General features: G+C 38.6%; 1 protein-coding gene across 2 annotated transcripts in view; it reads right to left on the bottom strand.

Moving 5' to 3' along the window:
* The window catches only part of LOC126100880 (low-density lipoprotein receptor-like), a 68,259-nt gene that overhangs the window by 36,000 nt on the left and 12,912 nt on the right, over positions 1 to 19,347 (bottom strand). For both annotated transcript variants that reach the window (XM_049911545.1, XM_049911546.1), the window contains exon 2: positions 1,610 to 1,717. In XM_049911545.1, the coding sequence (XP_049767502.1) occupies positions 1,610 to 1,717 (108 nt within the window). The remainder of the gene's footprint in view (positions 1 to 1,609; positions 1,718 to 19,347) is intronic.

Below are 19,347 nucleotides of genomic sequence, written 5' to 3'. Positions count from 1 at the left end.
TCCAATTACACTACACTATTGTATACTGGTATCTCCTGTGAAACTTTCCAGCCTTTGGCATGCATCTTTCATTGACTGGGCAGTTTGTATATCATTCCTAAAAATAGAGCTATTTTGCCAGCACATTTTGAAAGGATCTAAGGGGTATATAGTCTCGACCAGAAGACTTTTCTCTATTAAGTAACATGAGTTGCCTTCACTGTACAAAGTGATCTGCTTTTGAATTAATCAGGTTCACAGTTGCCCTTGATTCAAGTCCTTGAACTTCTTTGGTGAAAAATTTCAGAAAATCAACAACGTAGGAAAAGATAGATTTCTACTTACTGTAAAGGAGACGCATTAAGTTACAAACATTCACAATTAAATGACAATTGTATGTTTGCAACTTAACATATCTCCTCTATGGTAAGTAGCAATCTACCTTGTACTACATTGTTGATATTCCTACCTGGAGTTTCCATTGTTTGAAATGTCAGAAAATGATGTTTAATAACTGTGCTTAGTGGTTGTATCATCCGTGACACTACCATTACTATCAAGGAGTGAAAGTAATGATTTTCTCTTGACAGAACTTCTTTGGATTTCCTACTAGATTTTGAGATGAAATTTGTTATGGAAATTTTTAAAAGCAGCTTGCACTGACATCTGCCCAGAATTTTGAGATTATGTAAACTCTTGCTAATTTTAGACATTCATGTCATGTACTAATTACTGTGCAGTGTTCTACATAGGCATGATGGTTAATCAGTTGATTACTTGTATAAATGGGTAGGCTGTGGCCAATTACAATTTCAACTACTCAACTGATGAACAAGCTGGAACCACAACAACAGTGACTTCAACAGCTGGGTCAAGGGTCAAGGCACCTGGACTCTGACCCCGGCATGTCTCTCCTGTTATCTTTCATTCTCAAAATTTCCTGATCTGAACCTCTGCTTGTTTCCTTAAACGTTAAGTCATTTCTCACTCTTTTGCCCTAACCTTTTCCCTACAGTAATGTTTCACCTCATTAATATCCTCTCTATATATTATATTCTCCCACCACTATTTCTCTATCTTTTTCACCCTCTATTTTGTACTGTAGGTCTAAATTTTATGATTGTTACCAGAAGTAACTGACATTTTCTAACTGCTGTGGAAAATATGTCGTCCCCCTTTCCTACCTCTTTATACTATATCCTCCATGCCATATATAACTTCCCTTCTCCTAGCTGCTCCAAGTCTTTCATCCCTCTCCACAGCCATCTGCTCAGGCTACTGTCCATAATCAGTGTTGCAACAGCCGCATACAAGATAGTACTTATATCAGCAAAACAGTATTAGCTAATACAATTATAACATATTTTAAGTGGGTTTTGCACCACTTCCCATTAATCGTTTCTTTATTGTTCCATCATGAAGTTTCTGTTAGTATTGTTAGTAGAATACATATGCAGTTGTGTGAAATGATCAGGCTCAGTGATTAAGGAACTATGAGTAGAATGTTGAAAATGCACTGTATGCTTGTTTTGTCAGTACAACTTCTTGAATTTCTGTAATCAGATGCTCTACCAGTTACATGCAGAATCATAAATTGGATAAAAAAATCAGGAGGTTCACAAGAACTTACCAACAAACTTGATTGCTGAAGCTCCAATTTTACCTTGAGTGCCATTTTTTGTTATTGCTGAGTACTGCATTGGAAATATCAGCCAGTGTGTAGACAGGATACTAGGAGCTGTTACATAAATGTGAAGACACTAAGACTTTTACTACCATAACAATTGCTTATAAAGATAAGAGTGTACAAAAGTGCTGGACAACAGTAAAATAGTAAATATGAGGTATGCCAATAAAGAAACCGAACTGGTTGTTGTGCACCTTTCCAGCTTCATTGATGACTAAGAGAAGAGTGGGGGGATGACCTTGGAACTCTTCCTGACATGCGTACAAAATTTCATGCTGCTATGGTGGTTAGTCTGGCTGTTAGCCTTCTGAAAAACGGGTCATATGTCTGAGCTCCATCGGAAGTATGCTATGCTCTAAAGTGGAACAATCTGTTAACATCAAATTCATCACACAACTTGTAAAATCCACCTCAGAACTTACAATTTGCTGAAACAAGTTTATGGTGATCAGCATCTCTCTCATATGCAAATTTTTGAGTGGGTTACGAGGTTCAACAAGGGTGACAGGAAAGATGTTGAAGATGATCCGAAATTGGGCCATCCTGCCACTTCAAACACTGAAGAGAATGTGGTGAAGATCAGCAGAATGATTAAAAAATGTGGCCTGAGCAATCAAGCAATTTTAGAACTTGCCTGCACCAATACGAAAATGATTAGATTTTGCACGATGATCTTGGTTTGACAAAGATTTGTGCTAAAATGGTGCCAAGAATCCTCACAAATGAGCAAAAGCAACATCAAGTGGATGACTGTGCTGCCACTGCTGAAAACATTGAAAATGACTCTGATTGTCTCAGCAAAGTAATTATATGTGATGGAACATGGATTTTCCAATACAATCTATAGACTAATTGATAACACAGGCCAACAAAAAAAAATTTTTTTTAACTTTTTTTTACTTTGTTAGCTGATCTTTGTAGACTTTTATAAGCTGAATCCAAATCTAGCCTTAGTTTTTTATATCACCCATAGTTTTCGAGCAATATGCTTTTTATTATATAATATAAAAATCCTATGCTATACGTTAAATGGGGAAATTAAAGAAATGTTTTGTTACAACATAAGCATGGTTTGTATTTACAGTAAGCTACTTAAAACAATGATATGTGTTAATAGAGGTTTCACTTGTCAGCTGGAATTGGTTTGTATTCTCTCTCTCTCTCTCTCTCTCTCTCTCTCTCTCTCTCTCTCTTTTTTTTTTTTTTTTATTTAAAAAAGCTTCTTGTGTAGCTTTTTCTATGATGAGTCGCTGGCTGAACTTCTCGGTGAAGTGACCAACAGTAGTCCCCCATCATGTTGGTGTTCTAGTGGCCTTGGTAGTGTTTTTCCATCACTTTTATATCCTGGTGAAAACACTCTCCTTGCTCTTCACTAACATCTCCAGTATTGTCCGGGAAGTAATCAAGGTGAATGTTCCAAAAAGTGAACCTTCAGGCTCATTAAACATTCTAAAGTTTTAAATTTCTTTAACATTGTTGCTATAATAGAAATATATTCTGGGTCTTTTTCATGTCCTAAGAACTTTGTAATGACTTGCTTGAATGATACCCATGCGTCTTTCTCATTTAAGGTCATTGTGGACTCAAAGTTAACATCAAACATCAGTACCTTATGTCGCACCCAAGATTTATCTTTATCACCAAGTTTAGATCCAAAGTATGCTAGATAAACCTTTTTCACAAAGTCTGTAATGTTTATTTGGTGTTTTTTAATTACAAATTCACCACAAATATAACAAAAACTGTCAGCAGAGTTTTTACAATCACGATTAGACATTGTACTGAGAACATGTACAGGAAACGGGAAAGTGAGGTTAGGTTGACTGTAAACAAAACACCATCTGTTAACACAAAAATAGAATCCACCTTTTTTTGCCAGAAAATGTTTTTCAGCAGTTCTACCAATGTTATCTATATTAATTACTCCTTCTTTTAAAATTATTTTAACTATATAAAAGCTGTTAAATTCTTTAAAACGCTTAATTTAATAAATTTAACTGTAAAATGTGAAGACATGATGGGTGATACAGTTTTTTAAGTATCATATTTGGATTTGCCACCTTAAAAAACATAACAATAAGGTATTTTCAGCAAAAAAGTTTTTCCATCATTGGCCTGTGTAATCCATGCATTGGTAGAGCCCTCAATTCCCTAGGGAGAAGAAAGTGCACATGATCAAATCAAAATTCAAAGCAATGATGATTATTTTATTCAATATCCGAAATGTTATTGACACTGATTTGATGCCTGAATGTCAGACTGTCAGTCAAGCTTTTTATGTAACTGTTCTGAAGACCTTTCCTGAACGTGTGCAATGAAGGAGGTCAGATCCATGGACAAATATCTCATGGGTTCTTCATCAGGACAACATGCCAGCCCATAACGCAATGTCCGTGAAATGGTTTTTGGCAAAAAATGACATTCCAGTGATGGACCATCTGCTGTATTCAGCTGTATTCATGCAGCTTCTTTCTCTTCCCAATTCTGCACTCAAAGGAACCAGGTTTGAGTACATGGATGCAGTAAAGAAAAAAGTGATGAGCCTCCTCAACGGCATAAAAAGAGATTTACAGCACTGCTTCCAAAAGTGGAAAATTTTCATGGAGTGGTGCAGGTATCAGGGAGGGGAATATACTGAAGGTGACTACATTTCAGTTGTGCAAGTTTTTTAAATAGAGAGTTACTGCATGAGTGCGGTTTCTTTATTGCCACACCTTGTATTTATCCTGTTACAGTGAAAAAGATGACCGGGTGTCACAAATTCTCCCTTACTGAAATGCACTTCGATATGGCAGCATACTTGGCACTAATAAGGCTTTAAAGAATTGTAGAAATTATCTGCAGTATTTTAAAAAATTCAGTAGCATTTATAATGGATTTCAGCTCTTACAAGAAGTAACTTGATGTTACTCAAGTATGGGGGCAGTCTAGAATAGTGTGAAATAAAGAAGTAAAAACTTCAGCAGCCAAGATCACTAACTGTAAATTTGCAATCTGTAAGCCATACAGACCGAAATAATAATCATAATGAGGTCAGATATACATTAGGGTGTGACACATATATACATAGCATGGATATGTACAACATGATGATGACGATGATGAAGTCACATACTTTACAGAGCGTAGAGGAACGACGCGAGAGACCCGCGCCACCTTACTAGGCAAGGTCCTAGTGGAGGTGGTTTGCCATTGTCTTCCTCCGACTGTATTTGGGATTAATGATGATGAAGATGACACAACAACACCCAGTCATCTCGAGGCAGGAGAAATCCCTGACCCCACCGGGAATCGAACCTGGGACCCCGTGCTCGGGAAGCGAGAACGCTATCGCGAGACCACAAGCGGCGGACATGTACAACATACCTTAAGCAAATACACCTTAATGAATATGTATCGTCTGAACAATATATCATGTGACTTCATAATAAGTCATTATGGGAACATGAGTAACATGATACATTGACATTTTAAATACAAAATAAAGTTTACATGAAATGTCAAACATTTTGAACCGACTGCACAAGCTCATTTTCATGCAACAGATAAATATGACTGTAAACCATTATAAAAGTTATTAACACTTTTTTATAATTAAAAATTTTATACAATTATAAAAGAAAGTGTTGTACATCAGTTGTAATAATTTTCTGCATATATAGACAAACCAATCATACAGCAAGTGCAATGTAGAAGATATAATGTCAGAATGAACTTACAGAATAAATTTACAGAATATCATATAAGGTTAAGTTGATAAGAATACAGAGACAGTTATGAATGTACATGTCATAATATATTTAGGGAACAATTAATTGTTGCACTCTTAAAATACCATCTGCAAATTACTATATTGTTGCTGTTGTTGTGGTCTTCAGTCCTGAGACTGGTTTGATACAGCTCTCCATGCTGCTCTATCCTGTGCAAGCTTCTTCATCTTTCAGTACCTACTGCAACCTACATCCTTCTGAATCTATTTAGTGTATTCATCTCTTGGTCTCCCTCTATGATTTTTACCCTCCACGCTGCCCTCCAATACTAAATTGGTGATCCCTTGATGCCTCAGAACATGTCCTACCAACCGATCCCTTCTTCTGGTCAAGTTGTGCCACACACTTCTCTTCTCCCCAATCCTATTCAATACTTCCTCATTAGTTATGTGATCTACCCATCTAATCTTCAGCATTCTTCTGTAGCACCACATTTCGAAAGCTTCTATTCTCTTCTTGTCCAAACTATTTATCGTCCATGTTTCACTTCCATACATGGCTACACTCCATACAAATACTTTCAGAAATGACTTCCTGACACTTAAATCTATACTCGATGTTAACAAATTTCTCTTCTTCAGAAACGCTTTCCTTGCCATTGCCAGTCTACATTTTATATCCTCTCTACTTTGACCATCATCAGATATTTTGCTCCCCAAATAGCAAAACTCGTTTACTACTTTAAGTGTCTCATTTCCTGATCTAATTCCCTCAGCATCACCCGACTTAATTCGACTGCATTCCATTATCTTCGTTTTGCTTTTGTTGATGTTCATCTTATATCCTCCTTTCAAGACACTGTCCATTCCATTCAATTGCTCTTCCAAGTCCTTTGCTGACTCTGACAGAATTACAATGTCATCGGCGAACCTCTTTTATTTCTTCTCCATGGATTTCAATACCTACTCCAAATTTTTCTTTTGTTTCTTTTACTGCTTGCTCAATATACAGATTGAATAGCATTGGGGAGAGGCTACAACCCTGTCTCACTCCCTTCCCAACTACTGCCTCCCTTTCATGTCCTTCGACTCTTATACCTGCCATCTGGTTTCTGTACAAATTGCAAATAGCCTTTCGCTCCCTGTATTTTACCCCTGCCACCTTCAGAATTTGAAAGAGAGCATTCCACTCAACATTGTAAAACGTTTTCTCTATGTCTACAAATGCTAGAAACGTAGGTTTGCCTTTCCTTAATCTATCTTCTAAGGTAAGTCATAGGGTCAGTATTGCCTCACATGCTCCAATATTTCTACAGAATCCAAACTGATCTTCCCTGGGGTCAGATTCTACCAGTTTTTACATTCGTCTTATAGAAGGAAAGTTGCAACTCACCATATAGCAGAGATGCTGAGTCGCAGATATGCACAACAAAAAGATCTTCACACTTCAAGTTTTCAGCCAATGGCCTTTGTCAACAATAGACAAACGTGGTTTCATTGCCTGTGACTGCAGCCATGTGTGTGAGTTGCGTTTGCGTGTGTGTATGCATATGTGTGTCTATTGTTGACAAAGACCATTGGCTGAAAGCTTTAAGAGTGAAAATCTTTTTGTTTTGTCTATCTGTGACTCAGCATCTTCGCTAAATGGTGAGTAGCAACTTTCCTTCTCATAATGTTTTTCAATTCCATCCTGGATTTTACATTGTTTGATATGCCAATTATAGTATTAAAGATGTTTGTTCTGTAATATCTGCATAAAATATAATTCACAGTTTCATTGATATTGTACTTACATCATTGTATTGCAAATTATTTTGTACACTTATGTATTATGCATCTTCTTGTTTTATTCTAGATGCTTAGTATACAAAACTAGACTTTCAGCACTAGTTTATGTTAGCACCTACATGTCATGCTGTACTGTTGGTGCTCTAGAATACTGTGATTTTTAGATGAGAGAAAATAGTCAATTATTGATAATATAATGTGCTACTGCTTTGTGAGTAGATTTTTTTTATCTATCCATTTACATTATATTATCAGTGATTTTTAGATTGTAATTTAAGAGTGCAACAGTTAATTGTTCCCTTTTCTGACCTACGTATAGGATGACATGTACTTTTGGCATTGTCTCTGAATTCTTAGCACCTAAACCTTAAGTGACCATCTTCAGGCTTATTTCTGCATCTACCTCTACATCTATACTGCATACTACCATGAGATGCATGGCAGAGGGTATGTCCCATTGTAATACACTCCTGGAAATTGAAATAAGAACACCGTGAATTCATTGTCCCAGGAAGGGGAAACTTTATTGACACATTCCTGGGGTCAGATACATCACATGATCACACTGACAGAACCACAGGCACATAGACACAGGCAACAGAGCATGCACAATGTCGGCACTAGTACAGTGTATATCCACCTTTCGCAGCAATGCAGGCTGCTATTCTCCCATGGAGACGATCGTAGACATGCTGGATGTAGTCCTGTGGAACGGCTTGCCATGCCATTTCCACCTGGCGCCTCAGTTGGACCAGCGTTCGTGCTGGACGTGCAGACCGCGTGAGACGACGCTTCATCCAGTCCCAAACATACTCAATGGGGGACATATCCGGAGATCTTGCTGGCCAGGGTAGTTGACTTACACCTTCTAGAGCACGTTGGGTGGCACGGGATACATGCGGACGTGCATTGTCCTGTTGGAACAGCAAGTTCCCTTGCCGGTCTAGGAATGGTAGAACGATGGGTTCGATGACGGTTTGGATGTACCGTGCACTATTCAGTGTCCCCTCGATGATCACCAGTGGTGTACGGCCAGTGTAGGAGATCGCTCCCCACACCATGATGCCGGGTGTTGGCCCTGTGTGCCTCAGTCGTATGCAGTTCTGATTGTGGCGCTCACCTGCACGGCGCCAAACACGCATACGACCATCATTGGCACCAAGGCAGAAGCAACTCTCATTGCTGAAGACGACACGTCTCCATTCGTCCCTCCATTCACGTCTGTCGCGACACCACTGGAGGCGGGCTGCACGATGTTGGGGCGTGAGCGGAAGACGGCCTAACGGTGTGCGGGACCGTAGCCCAGCTTCATGGAGACGGGTGCGAATGGTCCTCACCGATACCCCAGGAGCAACAGTGTCCCTAATTTGCTGGGAAGTGGCGGTGCGGTCCCCTATGGCAGTGCGTAGGATCCTACGGTCTTGGCGTGCATCCGTGCGTCGCTGCAGTCCGGTCCCAGGTCGACGGGCACGTGCACCTTCCGCCGACCACTGGCGACAACATTGATGTACTGTGGAGACCTCACGCCCCACGTGTTGAGCAATTCGGCGGTACGTCCACCCGGCCTCCCGCATGCCCACTATACGCCCTCGCTCAAAGTCCGTCAACTGCACATACGGTTCACGTCCACACTGTCGCGGCATGCTACCAGTGTTAAAGACTGCGATGGAGCTCCGTATGCCACGGCAAACTGGCTGACACTGACGGCGGCGGTGCACAAATGCTGCGCAGCTAGCGCCATTCGACGGCCAACACCACGGTTCCTGGTGTGTCCGCTGTGCCGTGCGTGTGATCATTGCTTGTACAGCCCTCTCGCAGTGTCCGGAGCAAGTATGGTGGGTCTGTCACACCGGTGTCAATGTGTTCTTTTTTCCATTTCCAGGAGTGTAGTTATTACATATGGAGCACAGGAAGAATCATTTAATGAATGCCTTTGTGCATGTGATAATTATTCTAACCTTATTATCATGATCCCTAAGTGACCAGTTCTGATAATATATTTTCTCCACAATACTTGTCTAATAAATGGTCTGACTATATATGCAGAAAGTTAGTAAAATTGAAATACAACACTTTCTTTTATTATTTTATAAGATTTTTATTGTATTAAAAAGTTTTAGTAATTTTTATAATGGTTTCTAAATGGTTGTTGTTGGGCCAAATTGTATCCCTGAGTAACAACTTTGTATTTTTGACTAGAGTGGTCCAATGAAGGCCATAAAATAAATAATAATAATGGTTTCTGAAAAAAGAAAGTTTGTTATTCCAATATATACTGATTTAGATCATCATCATCATCATCATCATCATCATCATCATTTAAGACTGATTATGCCTTTCAGCATTCAGTCTGGAGCATAGCCCCCCTTATACAGTTCCTCCATGATCCCCTATTCAGTGCTAACATTGGTGTCTCTTCTGATGTTAAACCTATTACTTCAAAATCATTCTTAACCGAATCCAGGTACCTTCTCCTCGGTCTGCCCCGACTCCTCCTGCCCTCTACTGCTGAATCCATGAGTCTCTTGGGTAACCTTGCTTCTCCCATGCGTGTAACATGACCCCACCATCTAAGCCTGTTCGCCCTGACTGCTACATCTATAGAGCTCATTCCCAGTTTTCTTTGATTTCCTCATTGTGGACACCCTCCTGCCATTGTTCCCATCTACTAGTACCTGCAATCATCCTAGCTACTTTCATATCCGTAATCTCAACCTTGTTGATAAGGTAACCTGAATCCACCCAGTTTTCGCTCCCATACAACAAGGTTGTTCGAAAGATTGAACGGTGCACAGATAACTTAGTGTTGGTACTGATTTCCTTCTTGCAGAAGAGAGTAGATCATAGCTGAGCGCTCACTGCATTAGCTTTGCTACACCTCGCTTCCAGTTCTCTCACTATGTTGCCATCCTGTGAGAATATGCATCCTAAGTACTTGAAACCGTCCACCTGTTCTAACTTTGTTCCTCCTATTTGGCACTCAATCCGTTTATATTTCTTTCCCACTGACATTACTTTCGTTTTGGAGATGCTAATTTTCATACCATAGTCCTTACATTTCTGATCTAGCTCTGAAATATTACTTTCCAAACTTTCAGTCGAATCTGCCATCACAACTAAGTCACCCGCATATGCAAGACTGCTTATTTTGTGTTCATATATCTTAATCTCACCCAGCCAGTCTATTGTTTTCAACATATGATCCATAAATAATATGAACAACAGTGGAGACAGGTTGCAGCCTTGTCTTACCCCTGAAACTACTCTGAACCATGAACTCAATTTACCGTCAACTCTAACTGCTGCCTGACTATCCATGTAAAGACCTTTAATTGCTTGCAAAAGTTTGCCTCCTATTCCATAATCTTGTAGAACAGACAATAACTTCCTCCTAGGAACCCGGTCATATGCCTTTTCTAGATCTATAAAGCATAGATACAATTCCCTGTTCCACTCATAACACTTCTCCATTATTTGCCGTAAGCTAAAGATCTGGTCCTGACAACCTCTAACAGGTGGTTCATGGTGTGGGTTCCTGTAATCATGTCCTAGTTCATGAACCACGGGCAACATATGAGTGGCCAAGTAAGTGGTTCTGACAGTCGGGATACCACTTACTTTGGAATAAGGCGGGGCATCTCGGACATATTCTGAGTTGTGGTCACCTTTGTACTCATACGGCAAAGACTACCAAATCCACCGGTTAGTCCCTCAGCCGTTAGGGGTAAAACCCAATGGGACTCGGGGCAAGTAAGGCTAGCAACCTGCTTCCCTGGTACTTTAAATATGATGCTGGCAACAATCAGAGCAAAATGCCTCTGATTTAGATAACTTGCATTATATAATTACATACAAAAATGTGTGCATTGCATTGTTGGTATATTCCTGGGATGTAATGTCTCCCTTATGCTTTATATGTTATGACATATTCTCGTCTATTCACTACTACAGTGCCAATTGATGGCAGTTCGTAATATCTGTGTTGTTGACTTTTGAATCTCAGTCTTCATTCATCTGTTGTATGAACATGAACTTGTGTAGTCAGTGCACAATGTGTAACATTTTATGTAAACTTTGTTTTACTCTTGACCTGCTGATGTATCACATTCTTCATGTTCCTGGAATGACATGATCTGTTGTACAAATGCTCGAGATTCCTTGAGGTATATTTGCATAAGGCATGTTGTATATTTCCATGTTATTTAAGTATGTACCACTCTCTGTTATATCTGACCTCAGCATGATTATAATTTAGATCTATGTGTTTTATAGATGCGATGATGACAACTTAGATTGCTGAAACCAATCATCAAAAAAATTAAGTTAGAGTTGCCGATCTTAACTTCAAAGTTTTTACTTCTATATTTCATATGACAAGAAGCTACACCATTGACTCTGTTTGATAATTGCATTAGATATTAATCCTACTTAACAAAATTCAATAAGGTTTTATTGTACCTACTAACTAGAGAGGTGTGCACATATGGAGTCACATGAACAAGAGATGCAAAATAGCAAGAGAATGTGCAGACATAGTGTGCAAGTAACTAACATCACCTTGCTGTTTCAAACTTATGGGTGTGTTTTATAATGTATTTTGAATATTTAGTGTCAATTTTCCTATTAGTGCTTATTTGGTGGTGGATATGTTGTCATCGTAATCTTTACTGACAGAACAGAAGCACAAAAAATGTTACACAAGTAAGAGTGAGGTAGTGTTCCCACATATAAATACTTCACGAGATTCAAATAACAGAAGGAGTAAATATGATCATTCACAATATAGTTCAGATAGTTAGATATTGACAGGCACATAAACAAGATTGAAATTGTTGTAAAGTTTGTAGACAAGTCCTCTTTTATGAGTAACTAACAAAAGTACATGAATGGGTACATTGTCATGGTACAAGGGTGAGGGGTTTGGTGGTTGGAGTGGTGCTAGGAATAAAGAGGGCAGTAAAGAAATATGGCACTGGAGAGCTCTCATAGCCAAGGTAACAGATGCTGTATGTGGTACAGTGACAGGAAGGAGTGGGAGAGGGGGGGGGGGGTGAGCATGGGGACAAGGTTAGAGGATTCAAGAATGACAATTTCCATCCAAGAAAATCTCAGAAGTTGAAATAGAGATAGAGGACTCAAATGTTATATATTGTGAAGTAGTCATTGAAGTTGAACATGTCATTTTCAGTCACATTTTCTGTCATTGGATGGTCAAACTTTGCTCTTGGGCACAGTCTGGAGGTGGTTATGCATGTTTTGGTTATGCATTAGTTTGGTGGTCATGCTCTCTCAAAAACTATCCACACAAATGAATGGCTACTACCTAACTCTGTCCAAGAGCAAAGTTGGTCATTCAGTGGCAGCAGCATATGCAACTGAGCGCAACATATCTGCTTCAGTGGCTGCTTCACACTCCATAACACATGTATCTTTCTCCCCCTCCCCCCCTCCCTAAAAAGCCACAGATCAAGATCCTCTCACTCACAAATGTCTCAAAATTATGGACATTGTCTTTAGTGCACATCCTTCAGTTCCACAAACCTGGCCTCAATCTTCACTAGCCTCTGTCCCCCTGCCTTCACTTCACTTCATTGATATACACTTCCTTTCTTCACTTTCATGGTTTCTGTCTTCCTTTGTTTTACCCATCTTAGCCCACATCATTATGTGCTGCGCCACACACAACTGCCTCTGCCTGTAACAGGACAGGCTATCCAATGCCAAAGTCCTGTCCTGTTCTCTTGCTACCACTTACCTTTCCTTCTCAGCCATCAGTCTTCCTCCCCTCTACCCCTCCCTTCCTAACCCACCCGCCCTTCCTTGTTTGTTTCTTTTACCCACTCCATCCAACACAGTTTCTCACCCTAGTCAGTATGCAGTGCCCAGACAAAGTATGATTTAATGGAGTAAAAGCTTGCAACAGGTGTAATACAGATTGTTTTTGAAAGTTATGGCAAACAATGCGACTAAGCCACTGATATCAGTTCATTTTGCTACTCAGATATGGCAACAGTGGCTCTGATACACTTAATGAAATCATAATTAAAATATTTATGATTTACTGAAAAATTTACAACCATATACAGTACTCAATATAAGTGCTATTGGTAAGTAGCACATATCTTTGATCTTACAGCTATATCTACATCCGTGTGCTTACTATACAGTTCACATTTAAGTGTTTGAATGCAGTCCATATAACCACTTCCACCTTCTTTTTGACCAATTCACCCTTGAATAGCACAGGGGAAAATTTAACACTTAAATCTTTCTGTGCAAGTTCTAATTTCTCTTATTTTATTATCATGATCATTTCTCCCTATGTAGGCAGGACTCAGGTAAATATTTTGGCATTCGGAGGATGAAGTTGGTTACTGAAACTTCGTGAAAAGATCTAACATAATGAAACACACTTTTTTTTTAATTATTCCATTCAAAGTTGCTTATCATACCTATAACCCCTCTTCCTTTCACAACAGCAAACAACCAGTCCTTCTTTTTGAACCTTTTCAGTCTTCCGTCAGTCCTATCTGGCACAGAACCCATACCACACAGCAGTAAACCATATGATGCACTCACTTACATGTATCCAGAGTCAATAATAGTTTCAAATGGCTTGTACCTGCAGTCCCCTCTCCTCTCCCACTTAACGGTGCAATTTCTGTGTTAACAAACACTGCTCAGCAGAAATGTTGTTTCAAATAGGTAATACAAATATAGCTCAAGAGTGGTCTTGTTAACTTGCCATAATATTTTATACTTTGCTGATAATACTGTCATAGAGAGGATTCTGCTGGCAGCTAGCTGTCATGGGTGAGGTGGTATATGACCACAGTTGCAGGAGGCTTTAGGTAAGAAGTACCATGTCACCAGCATTTTTAAACTATAGGGTATGCTGGGCTCAGCAATGTGACAGAGGACTTAGGAGTTTTGTGTAAGAATTTCACTAGGGAGGATCAGATACTGAGAGTAGGGAGGGCTGGGAATAGTCTTGGTAGGGACTGGGCTTAATGATATCAGCAATGACTTGGACAGGATTGCTAGTCAAACTCTGACCATTTATGTTCACTCTGTATGGCTGTTCCAGGATTATGGCCAACCTCACCTTGACGGGATTTATTTTTTATGTGTCAAGTTCCATAGGACCAAATTGAGGAGCAAATCTCCAAGTTCATGGAATGTGTCAGTACATGAAATTACAACATAAAAGTAATAACAGATAGAATTAAATGTTTATGAACCCAAAAAAGGTAAGCTATAAGTTTATGTAAATGCCATCAACAATGTAACATAGGAATTAGCTTAATTTTTCAAGGAACTCCTCAACAGAATAGAAGGAAAATGCTCAGTTTCCATTTAAAAGCACGTGCATTACTGTTTAGATTTTTGAACTATTGTCGAGGCTTATTGAAAATGGTGCAGCAGTATACTGCACATCTTTCTGCACAAGAGTCAAGGAAGTGCGATCCAAATGCAGACTGCATTTCTATGCAGTATTAACTGGGTGATAGCTGCTTATTCTTGGAAATAAGCTGACTGCATTAACAAGAAACAACAGTAAAGAATATATATATATTGAGAGGCCAATGTCACAACACCCAGACTAGTGAACAGGGGTTGACAAGAGGTTTGTGAACTTACATCACTTATTGCCCAAACTGCCCATTTCTGAAGAGAAATATCCTTTTAGAATGGGAAGAGTTAACCCAAAATATAACACCATAAGACATAAGTGAATTACAATAAGCAAAGTAGACTACTTTTTGTGTTGGACTATCACTTACTTCAAACATTGTTCGAATAGTAAAAATGGCAGCATTAAGTCTTTGAACAAGATCCTGAATGCGGGGTTTCCACAACAGTTTACTATCTATCTGAATACCTAGAAATGTGAACTTTTCAATTCACTAATCATATGCCCATTCTGTGAAATTAAAATGTCGGAATTTGTTGTATTATATGTTAGAAACTGTAAAAACTGAGTCTCACTGTGATTTAGCATTAGTTTATTTCCTACAAGCTATGAACTTTTGTCATGAACTGCACTATCTGAAACAGAGCCAATGTTACACACAACATCTTTACTACCAAGCTTGTGTCATCAGCAAACAGAAATATTTTAGAATTATCCGTAATACTAGAGGGCATATCATTTATATAAATAAGGAACAGGAGTGGTCCACTCAGACCCCACATCACAGCCATTCTCAACACTGAATAATGACCTTTTCCTGTCTGTTGTTAAAGTAAGAGGTGAACCTTATAAATAAATAAAAAAACTTTTTTATTTTAAATTCAGTGCATTAGTATTTGTAAAATGACTTTCATATAGTGTTCATTAAAAAATGACGATCATTCCACTTGGGACCTGTGGAATGGTACATTAGCTTATTTCTTTTAGTTGTAAATATTTGTCATGTATTGTTGTTTTTCTGACATGTTCCACACCCTGGAGGACCTCCTCACTACGGATCAATTGGAATGAAAGTAAATCTAATCTAATCTGAGCTACTCCCCGTATTCCATAATAGTCCAACTTCTGGAGCAATATTTTGTGATCAACACAATCAAATGCTTTAGTTAAATCAAAAAATATGCCTAGCATTCAAAACCTTTTGTTTAATCCATCCAGTACCTCACAGAGAAGAGAATATAGCATTTTCAGTTGTTAAAGCCCTTCTGAAGCCGAACTGTATATTCAATAGCAATTCCAATAAATTTAATAAACACTAATGGCATAGAAATATGTCTAAAATTGGCTACATTATCCTTTTCTCCCTTTTTATAAAGCAGCTTTACTACTGAGTACTTTAATCGTTCGGGAAACTGACCATTCTTAAAGGAAAAATAACAAATATGGCTAAGTACAGGGCTAACATGTGCAGCACGATACTTTAATATTCTGTTAGGTACTCCATCATAGCCATGAGAGTCCTTAGTCTTCAGTGATTTGATATTGACACAATCTCCCCTCTTGTCAGTATTACAGAGGAGTACTTCAGACATCAATCCTGAAAAGACATTTTCCAAGAGAGTGATATGATTCCCTGTACGAACCCAGTTTTTTAAGTTACCAGCAATGCTCAGGTAATTAATGTTAAATACTGTACATATATCTGACTTATTAGATTAGATTAGAATTACTTTCATTCCAATTGATCTGTAGTGATTAGGTCCTCCAGGATGTAGAACATGTCAGAAAAACAATAATACATGACAAATATTTACAACTGAAACAAATAAGCTAATGTACCTTCCACGGGTCCCAAGTGGGGTGATGATCTTTTTTTTTTTTTTTAATCAACACTACATGAAAGGATCATTTCACAAATACTCACGTACTAAGATCACATTAATGCACTGAATTTAAAACTAAAAAAATGTTTTCATTTATAAGGTAAAAAACACATAATAGAACTACTACAACACTTATTTAAAATGAACACATTGCTACACTGAAATGGTGCAGAAGTCAGATTGTAATATATATATATATATATATATATATATATATATATATATATATATATATATATATATATATATATATACCTAAAAAACAAAGATGATGTGACTTACCAAATGAAAGTGCTGGCAGGTCGACAGACACACAAACGAACACAAACATACACACAAAATTCAAGCTTTCGCAACAAACTGTTGCCTCATCAGGAAAGAGGGAAGGAGAGGTATATTTTTCCTTCATGGAATGTTTCCTTCTATTATAACCATATCATTAATTTGAACCCAACAATTACGTTTGTTATTGTCGCCTTTGCATTTCGAAATCTTTCCTGTCGTCTTATTTCTCTTTTTTCCCTTTATTTTCTCTTTCTGTTTTTACCAGTAGTTTCACTTTGTATTCACCTTCCTCTTTTACCGTAATCTACTATACAATTTTATCCCGCCTATATATGCTCAACAATACGTAACCCACTTCCCAACCATAACCAGCCAAACTCTTTGTCTTTAAATATGTCTGCTTGTGTCTGTATATGTGTGGATGGATATGTGTGTGTGCGCGAGTGTATACCCGTCCTTTTTTCCCCATAAGGTAAGTCTTTCCGCTCCCGGGACTGGAATGACTCCTTACCCTCTCCCTTAAAACCCACATCCTTTCGTCTTTCCCTCTCCTTCCCTCTTTCCTGATGAGGCAACAGTTTGTTGCGAAAGCTTGAATTTTGTGTGTATGTTTGTGTTCGTTTGTGTGTCTGTCGACCTGCCAGCACTTTCATTTGGTACATCTTTGTTTTTAGGTATATATATATAAAGAAAGATATATAAAGAAAGATGATGAGACTTACCAAACAAAAGCGCTGGCAGGTCGATAGACACACAAACATACACACAAAATTCTAGCTTTCGCAACCAACGGTTGCCTCGTCAGGAAAGAGGGAAGGAGAGGGAAAGACAAAAGGATTTGGGTTTTAAGGGAGAGGGTAAGGAGTCATTCCAATCCCGGGAGCGGAAAGACTTACCTTAGGGGGAAAAAAGGACAGGTATACACTCGCACACACACACATATCCATCCGCATATACACAGACACAAGCAGACATTTGTAAAGGCAAACTCTTTGCCTTTACAAATGTCTGCTTGTGTCTGTGTATATGCGGATGGATATGTGTGTGTGTGTAAAGGCAAACTCTTTGCCTTTACAAATGTCTGCTTGTGTCTGTGTATATGCGGATGGATATGTGTGTGTGCGAGTGTATACCTGTTCTTTTTTCCCCCTAAGGTAAGTCTTTCCGCTCCCGGGATTGAAATGACTCCTTACCCTCTCCCTTAAAACCCAAATCCTTTTGTCTTTCCCTCTCCTTCCCTCTTTCCTGCCGAGGCAACCGTTGGTTGCGAAAGCTAGAATTTTGTTGTATGATTGTGTTTGTTTGTGTGTCTATCGACCTGCCAGCACTTTTGTTTGGTAAGTCTCATCATCTTTCTTTTTAGATATATTTTTCCCACGTGGAATGTTTCCCTCTATATATATATATATATATATATATATATATATATATATATATATATATATATATATATATATGGTTATAATAGAAGGAAACATTCCACGTAGGAAAAATATACCTAAAAACAAAGATTATGTGACTTACCAAATGAAAGTGCTGGCAGGTCGACAGACACACAAACGAACACAAACATACACACAAAATTCAAGCTTTCGCAACAAACTGTTGCCTCATCAGGAAAGAGGGAAGGAGAGGGAAAGACGAAAGGATGTGGGTTTTAAGGGAGAGGGTAAGGAGTCATTCCAGTCCCGGGAGCGGAAAGACTTACCTTAGTGGGAAAAAAGGACGGGTATACACTCGCACACACACACACATATCCATCCACACATATACAGACACAAGCAGACATATTTAAAGACCTTTTTCTTGGGTTGGTAGACAGCGATGTACATAATGGTTAGGTGGTTGTGTTGCCGCTAAATCACGTTAAAGGACGGAGAAATTCGGGAAAATTTCGAAAAAACGTATTAAAAGGAGTGATGTTGTGGTGAAAGATTACGAAAATGGGGCTAACAATTGTAGAAATAATGACGTTAAAACCTTTGGGGAGCGGCTAAAATGATCAGTGATGTGCGAAAAACGGAAGTGGAAATAAAGTGAAAGTTATTAGAACTAGCCGAAATGGTTGTTTAATACGTGAAAGCAGCTGTTATTGAACTAGAAACGGTGGATTTTATAGCAGCGGTAGTGTTGAAAGCGGAAAATAAAGTTTTTTTGGTTATGGTATGGAATGGGTTACGTATTATTGAGCATATATAGGCGGGATAAAATTGTATAGTAGATTACGGTAAAAGGGGAAGGTGAATACAAAGTGAGACTACTGGTAAAAACAGAAAGAGAAAATAAAGAGAAAAAAGAGAAATAAGACGACAGGAAAGATTTCGAAATGCAAAGGCGACAATAACAAACGTAATTGTTGGGTTCAAATTAATGATATGGTTATAATAGAATGAAACATTCCACGCAGGAAAAATATACCTAAAAACAAAGATGATGTGACTTACCAAATGAAAGTGCTGGCAGGTCGACAGACACACAAACGAACACAAACATACACACAAAATTCAAGATTTCGCAAGAAACTGTTGCCTCATCAGGAAAGAGGGAAGGAGAGGGAAAGACGAAAGGATGTGGGTTTTAAGGGAGAGGGTAAGGAGTCATT

The sequence above is a fragment of the Schistocerca cancellata genome, chromosome 9, assembly GCF_023864275.1.
Source record: "Schistocerca cancellata isolate TAMUIC-IGC-003103 chromosome 9, iqSchCanc2.1, whole genome shotgun sequence".
Taxonomy (NCBI): Eukaryota; Metazoa; Arthropoda; class Insecta; order Orthoptera; family Acrididae; genus Schistocerca; species Schistocerca cancellata.
This window is presented reverse-complemented; position numbering and strand designations above follow the sequence as displayed.